Genomic DNA, 8,361 nt, shown 5'->3' on the forward strand with positions numbered 1-8,361 from the left:
ACATTAGTAAGGAATTCATTTTATGAAGATAACTTGTTTTAAATAATGTCTTTTGAAGAAAAGTTCTGGCATCAGAAGAAATAGATCCAGACCTACTTGGTTGTCAAATGGACAATCGAACAATAAACGTTAGGACCTCGAATAGCATGTTAAAAAGAAGAGACTGACAATAAGGTTTGACAGAGGGTAACAGAGGGGGAAAAATATGTGATTTATTAGCACAACATGGTACTCTTTGCCATTTTAAACTAGAACAGGTGTATAAGCTAATATTGATACAATGATGATTAACTATGAATTCTTAAGACTTGTGTTTAAATGTGACATTCTTAAAAAAGAAGAAAAAATTTTAAGAGTAGCAGGATATATGTCTGTGCTCCCTAAAAGTTGTACTTCATTTCTTTTCCATACACTGTGTGCTATTTGTGTTAACATGAAAGAGGATTCATTGTTTTTATTTTATTTTTTTAATTTTTTCTTTTCTTTTCTTTTCTTTTTTATTAAGCTAGCATCTGCCCGAGTTGGTGTTCAAATAGCACTTGACTCTGCCTGTAATATCTGTATCTTCTCTCTAATCAGAGATACAGAGGTTGAGTATAAAATAAACCTGCTCAGATAGGACAATTAAGTGCACTGTACAATTTTCCCAGTTTACAGGTCTATGCTTAAGGGAAAAGTTGCAAGAATGCTGAAAAAAATAATTTGAACACAATCTCATTGATGAGCATTTTTAAAAAAAAAACTAAAAAAAAAAAAACTTTGCCAGCCATTTACTTGACTAATGAGCTTACTTACTCGGACTCAACATTGCAAGCGCTGTGAATGGAAAACAGAATACACTTACCATAGAGATGAATGATTGCTTTCGCTTCTACAGTGCAAGGATTTTTTGTACAAAACTTTTTTAAATATAAATGTTAAGAAAAAAATTTTTTAAAAAAACACTTCATTATGTTTAGGGGGGAACTGCATTTTAGGGTTCCATTGTCTTGGTGGTGTTACAAGACTTGTTATCCATTTAAAAATGGTAGTGGAAATTCTATGCCTTGGATACACACCGCTCTTCAGGTTGTAAAAAAAAAAAAAAACATACATTGGGGAAAGGTTTAAGATTATATAGTACTTAAATATAGGAAAATGCACACTCATGTTGATTCCTATGCTAAAACACATTTATGGTCTTTTTTCTGTATTTCTAGAATGGTATTTGAATTAAATGTTCATCTAGTGTTAGGCACTATAGTATTTATATTGAAGCTTGTATTTTTAACTGTTGCTTGTTCTCTTAAAAGGTATCAATGTACCTTTTTTGGTAGTGGAAAAAAAAAAGACAGGCTGCCACAGTATATTTTTTTAATTTGGCAGGATAATATAGTGCAAATTATTTGTATGCTTCAAAAAAAAGAGAGAGAAACAAAAAAGTGTGACATTGTACAGATGAAAAGCCATATAATGGCGGTCTGGGGGAGCCTGCTAGAATGTCACACGGATGGCTGTCATAGGGGTTGTACATATCCTTTTTGTTCCTTTTTCCTGCTGCCATACTGTATGCAGTACTGCAAGCTAATAACGTTGGTTTGTTATGTAGTGTGCTTTTTGTCCCTTTCCTTCTCTCACCCTACATTCCAGCATCTTACCTTCATATGCAGTAAAAGAAAGAAAGAAAAAAAAAAAAGGAAAAAAAAAAACAAAACAATGTTTTGCAGTTTTTTTCATTGCCAAAAACTAAATGGTGCTTTATATTTAGATTGGAAAGAATTTCATATGCAAAGCATATTAAAGAGAAAGCCCGCTTTAGTCAATACTTTTTTGTAAATGGCAATGCAGAATATTTTGTTATTGGCCTTTTCTATTCCTGTAATGAAAGCTGTTTGTCGTAACTTGAAATTTTATCTTTTACTATGGGAGTCACTATTTATTATTGCTTATGTGCCCTGTTCAAAACAGAGGCACTTAATTTGATCTTTTATTTTTCTTTGTTTTTATTTTTTTTTTATTTGGATGACCAAAGGTCATTACAACCTGGCTTTTTATTGTATTTGTTTCTGGTCTTTGTTAAGTTCTATTGGAAAAACCACTGTCTGTGTTTTTTTGGCAGTTGTCTGCATTAACCTGTTCATACACCCATTTTGTCCCTTTATTGAAAAAAATAAAAAAATTAAAGTACACAATGTAAGCTTCTTGTGTCCTCATTTGACACACTCTGTAAATTACTTTCAAGAAAATAACAGGTTTTAAGAGAAGGCCAGTCAGTCTTTTTCAGGATTATTTCTATGGGCATTTTGATGCGTGTATTATACCATAAAGGAACATAAAGTACTTACTACATTAAAATAGACATATCTCAAGCCATGGAAATAGTTTTTAGACTTTATAGTTCTAGAATAATTTTCAAGAAATGGAAAGTGTTTTCAGTCTGATGTTAAAAACTCCCTCCATCTCTTAGCCGTAATCCATTCATATATAAATGAAAAACTTACTGGTAATAGCATCTTAAACTTTTATTCCCTCTGGATTTTTTTTGCTGTTCTTGTCTGAAAGTTCTTTTCTATTCTCCCAACCTGCCCTATGGTAGAATATAATGTAAAAAAGGTTTTTTTTTTTTTTAAATTCAGCTCTTTTCTTTCCGAGTAAGAGTCTTTCCTCATACCCAGAATAACCCCACCCCTCAAATCTAAAAATCCAGAAATGAAAGCATCAGGTATAAAAAGAGAGAAAAAGAAAGCAGTAACTAGGAGTTTAGCCCGCTTTGGCTAAATGTGTGGAATCAGCCACTGATTTCCTGAGATACCTGAAGGTTTGCTCTGTGATTCTAAGAGCCTAAGGGACCCTAGATGGGACAGATGTTTTAGCTGCTTTTACAGTCTTTTTGACTGATAGCAGATGAGAGTGGGAATACCCTTTAGTTATCTTTTGGCCTACCAACAGACTTATAAAATGAAGCAACATCTTTGAAAAGCAAGTTAGGTCTGTCTTAAAAGCCCCTCCTTAGAAATCTGTGTTGTCAGTTTTACAAATACTGCATGTTGCAGCATCTACACACACACCTCTGTGATACTGTCTCCCTGTTCCCAGTGTAGATGAATGGATACGACATTGTTCTTATTTTTGTAAAAACCAAAACAAAAGCCATTCTGTTGTCTTGTGGTAGCATTTCTGTTGCTCAACTCTTATGCCCTGGTGCCTTGTGAGGTGGCCTTTTCACGGAATACCTTTTGTCTGAGGCAAGAATAGTTTTATCTTTCTAAAATACAGGGAAAGTAGGTGTACTTTTTTTAAAAGTCTGATTGGGTGGAAAGCAGAGGGGCAGAGAGGAATCCGGTAAGAGATGATTTGGGAGAGTATAGTGGAGGAGCTGGGTGGCATGAGGGGGTACTTACAGAACGTGATAGTTGGCAGTGAAGTGAGGGGAGATGTATGTGTTTTAGATAAGTTTGCTTCACCAACGCAACCAGAATGCTGTTCAAGACATAGAGAAATAGTCTTCATTGCCATGCCAGCTTCAGATACGGTGACTTCTGCTTCACCATATTAAATGTCCATAAAACTGCTGTGTGTCCCTATCACTCCTTTATTAGGCGCTGTGAGTACAGCTGTGCAGGTTTTATATACAGTATTCATTTTAATTTCTCAGTATATGATGCTCTTAGTGTAATTAGGTTTTGCATCCTGACAGACAGAATTAATGGTGGATACTGTATGCTTGTATGCTCAAATTTCTTAAATCAAATGGGGACTGGGGAGGGGTGCAAACATCTGGTGATAAATCACAAATTGCGTTTGATTTACATAATCCCAAAGTTAAATAAATTTATTGGGAGACAGATTCTTCAGGGTTCTCAATCTCCTGACTTATTGAAACCCTCCTATAAAATATTATTCCTGAAGCTGTGTGAATAACAGAAGCCTGAAAACCTAGGCAACAGGAAGATAGCTTATAAATGACATCTTGCATCCGGAACACTAAAATTAAAAATCTTAATTTAAATAATAAAAAACATTTCCAACAGTAGATGAATTCATAATAAAGTTTTTTAAAACAAAGAAATAATAAGGATGAACACATTTCAGGATTCTCAAGTTAAATTTATGTGATACCCCTGATGTGTTGAATGCAGTGTTCTCTACATACTTGAATGCCTGGTGCTTAAAATGTTCTCTTTTATCTTCATTTTGAAAACAATAAACAGGAGTACAGTAAATAACTATGTCTCACAGATTTTAACTGAGACACTCTGCCTTACATGTAGTACCTTCATCCCAAAACCACGTACCGTTCTCTCTCTGTTTAGGATTTACAAAAAGAGTGAGACGGACCTATTTTAAAGGTTGCTAAGAAGTAAGATTGGTTCTTCATTTGTACCAGCATTGGCAGGAAGTGTGAAGTAGCTGAGTTTTTTCCCAGGGCATTCTGTGATAGAACTGTTTATTTAAATACCATTTCTGTATATGCAATAAGTTCATCCTGTATATATTCATAATGCTGGAAGTGAGAACTTGAAAGGAAGTAGCGGTGGGAGTTAGATATCATTTCATTTGGGGAAATAAGGAAATGAGATGGTTTGTTCACAGACACTAAAAGTTTGTTCAAAGGTATTGGGATATGTCAGGCCTTCCTGAAAAGGAGTTGAGAGGCCTCAGACCCCATGCTGTCCTTCTTCAAACACTTTACTCTCTGAGAGTGAGGGAGGAAATTCAGAATTTTCATTTTTTAAACCTCTCCCCTGCTCCATGATTTCCTATGACTGTGTTGTAATCGTGTGTTCTTCATTATGATTTGTTCCTCCATTGTCGCTGGGCCTGGTGTTTTCAAGAATGTTCACTTCTATACTCTCTTTTTTCTCCCCCCGCCCCCCAGACTTCCCATTTAAAAAGAAAAAAAATTGTGGGACTTTTGCTGGTATAAGGATGGGATTGGCAGTGCTCTTTAAACCTTCTTGGAAAAATGTTTTTTAAAAGATTGTTAGCATTTAAAAGGCGTTAGTCACTTAGCAAATTTTCCTGTCTTCTAAGGCCCTGCCACCTTCCCAATTAAGAATAAATGAACCCCTTTTTAGAGACATGGACATCAGAACACAGATGGAATTGGGATGATGTACATTTATTCCAGGGCTGCTTTAGCTACAAATGGTAGACATGGGTTGTTGGGTCTGCACTTTTGCTTGCTGTCATCTTGTTATCCCATTAGGCCACTGTTTCATTTAGTAAAACACATGGCCAATAAATCAGCCTTTAGGGGGATGGGCCTGTTTCTCTCTCTCTCTCTATTTCCCAGTGTCATTCATGATCATGGGAGGTGATCAATTCCTCCCTTTCACGTGGGAAAGGAGACCAATACAGTTCACAGGGGTCACTGTACTCAAGAACCTAAACTTGGCGGAACGCAACTCAATGGTTGATCCAAATACTGTTTTTCCTTTCTGTGAAGTGATAAAGGGAGCATTTATCAGGTCTTTACAAGATGGCAGAATAGGCAATTTAAGCCAGTTCCTCAAGGTCTGTCCTCTAAAGCAGGGCCCCCAAATCCATGGGTTGTGAGGGGGAGGGGGGCTGTGTTTTTAAATAATGGTGGATGTGGTACATGCCCATACTAGCTATATACTTTGTCTGTTAGGATTTTAAATATCGGTAGCAGGCTGACAAAGTGGCTTGATGAGGGTATCAGCGAAAGGAGCTTCAACGACAGTGACTTAGGGCTGGGCCCGGAATGGGGATTCCCCAGAGCCCACCTGGATACAGCAGGCCCCTCAGCTCAGGTCTCCACGCTCAGGGGGGTTTTCGGAAAGCAGCCGAGCTCCAGACCCTGGGGCCTCCTGCGGCGCCAAGTCAGGGGAGAGGAGGCCCCAGGCCCCTGCTTCGGGTCGCCATGGCAACGAAGCCTGGAATGCCACAGTGGTAGCCCTCTTCCTCGGCACATCCCACATCCGGACTCCCAGTTCTGCTGCTTCAAGTCAATGTACACAGCAAGGGAGGAGCCCCGAAGGAAAATAACCACTCCCTTCTTCCCTCCATCACTGCCTTGCCCCCTTACAAAAAGAAAAAAAAGAAAAGAAAACTGCATGTTTGAAAGAAACTACAGGCAGTTTTTGGTGCCATTTGGGAGCAACTGTTTTGAGTTCTGGTTTCCTCTTCAGAAATTTGTTCGCCTCTTGTAAATCGTTGGCTGCTTTGACGTTGAACTTGATAACATTTCATGTTTTCGTTGTGCTGCTTTTACATCAATTTTTATTTTTTTGTTTCTTTATAATTTTATTATTATTTTAAGGAAATGTCCCCCTCCCTCCCCCCTCCCCTGTTCTCCTCAACCAAAGGACTGTTTCCTACTCAGTTTGCTCAGCCATAAGGGCAAGTGTTTCCTTCCAGGTGTGTCCCCAGCTTATTAGAACTATCCTGGGATGGGGTGGGGGTCTGGGTCCTTTGGGGGAGGAGGGGAGAGAGGTGTGGGAAAGAACTCAGAGGTCAGAGATGTGGGGGAGGTGGGGAGATTCAGGTTTAAATCATGCTTAAGATGCCGGTGGCTCAACCTGTGTTTAAGTTGTAATTTTTAAAAAGCTAGTTAGAGAACAGAAAATCACTGGGCCAAGTCACACCTGTATTTTTTTTTTTTCCTCCCTCCTCTGTCTCCAACCTCTTTCTAGGTTCTTCACACACCCCCATTCGGCGTAGTGCCCAGAGAGCTCAAGATGTGTGGCAGTTTTCGGATGGAAGCTCGAGAACCCTTAAGTTCTGAGAAAATTTGAACCCCCAGGGGCGGGGTGGACGTGAGCCGCCCAGCCGACATCTGCGTGGTCTGTCATCCTGCTAGTTTGTGATGTTTTCTGACAGTAGCCTCCAAGAAGCCGTTGTGCGAAGACAGAGTCCTGCAGTGTCCTTCCTGCCCGGGCCTGCAGTGTCATTTTATTTATATTTTTTAATAAAAAGTAAAAACAAAAAAACAGACCCACATTGGAACAGTGAATCAGTCCCCTAGAGAGGGTCTGTGGACCACCGCTGCCCCTCCGAGACCAGCCAACCCAATTCCCTGTCTTGTGGAAATGAGCATGAGTTCCCCAAACCCCTTGTTTCTATACATTCTATGTTGTCTTTTAAGAAGTGTGCTTAACATTGACACAATAAATGTTGGAGCTTTAGGTGGTGTTTGTTTGTTCTTTAATTATTAATGCTTATGAGACAATGCAGCTGCTTTAGAACTGTGTTTCTGAACCCATGTCCTGCAGACACCCATCAGGTGGGAAGGAGGGACAGATCTGAGGGATGGGTAGGAGGTGTAGGAGGGGAAATAGGTTACTGCTTATCAAATGGCATAAATTTTCAAGGAGAATCAAAATGCAAAACCTGGGAATAAATCATAGCAATATCATAATTAATGTAGTAGTAGTGTTGCTGTTTATTAATGCTGAAGTGTAGTTTTCCTAACTGTCTGACTTACAATTTGCATACCATTAAATAATGCATAATTATGGCACGCTGAATTCTGTTTCTCAAATATATGCTTTTGGTGGCTACTATGCAGGATTTGAGTTTGTCTTTTAATTTAGTTCAAGAAAGATAATGTCACTGGGTTAGTGGTAAATCCCAAAGAAGGTGATGAATATCAGTAGTTGTTTATTAAATATTCTAATTTTAGGTTCCCAAACCTTCAGCAAATATATCTTAGCGCAGACAAACAAACAAAACATAAAACTTCTTTATTACTCACACCAGGAAATTTGGGGCAGATTTTATAAGGGGAAAAGATGATAGGAGGAAGGAGTTCCACATCAGAACACTCTATTATGATCATAATAGCACCCTATTCCTTAGAAATTAGTGTCACAAATAAGTTAGGTCTACAAATGAGTGATAAAAATTCCTTCTGGCTCAGTTAATTTGCAAAGAACTTTTCTCACTTTGGTGTTTTCTATTGCCTAGAGATCCAGACGAGAACTAGAGACAATATAGCATATTAAAATAGGTTTATAAATAATAGAACTCAGACACCTGTGTGTTGCAGATTTACATATTGGCTGTGAACGCAAGTGGGGAAAATCTTACCCACTCACCCTCTGGCTAGGTTACCTAGCCTAGTGAGAAGACAGCAAAATAATTGGCATCTGGATTCTTTCCTGCTTATTCATCATAAATAATGACTCCTCACAGTTGTGTGCTGCCTTATGTATGATATGGTGCTTTCATATTCATTGTTTCATCTGATCCTCAATGGAATAGATCTCAAGACTCCCACTTTGTGGATGAGAAGACTGAGGCTTACCAAAGTTAAGGGCTTGCCCAAAGCCATGTCATTGAGGAGAGTAGAGAAGCCAGTGTTCTGGTGTCTTGTCAGCTTAATTCCACGGAACTCTGTGACTGGTCAAAAGGGTT

General features: G+C 38.4%; 1 protein-coding gene across 6 annotated transcripts in view; it reads left to right on the forward strand.

The window, feature by feature from the left end:
• Positions 1-7,130, forward strand: part of BCL11A (BAF chromatin remodeling complex subunit BCL11A) — a 99,160-nt gene extending 92,030 nt beyond the window's left edge. For 4 of the 6 annotated variants that reach the window (XM_043917939.1, XM_043917940.1, XM_043917942.1 and 1 more), the window contains one exon: positions 6,639-7,130. In XM_043917939.1, coding sequence (XP_043773874.1) covers positions 6,639-6,740 — 102 coding nt within the window. In that variant the 3' untranslated portion in view covers positions 6,741-7,130. The remainder of the gene's footprint in view (positions 1-6,638) is intronic. The other 2 variants (XM_043917938.1, XM_043917937.1) reach the window with 1 other exon arrangement.
• Positions 7,131-8,361: the final 1,231 nt, after the last annotated feature.

The sequence above is a fragment of the Cervus elaphus genome, chromosome 11, assembly GCF_910594005.1.
Source record: "Cervus elaphus chromosome 11, mCerEla1.1, whole genome shotgun sequence".
Lineage (NCBI taxonomy): Eukaryota > Metazoa > Chordata > Mammalia > Artiodactyla > Cervidae > Cervus > Cervus elaphus.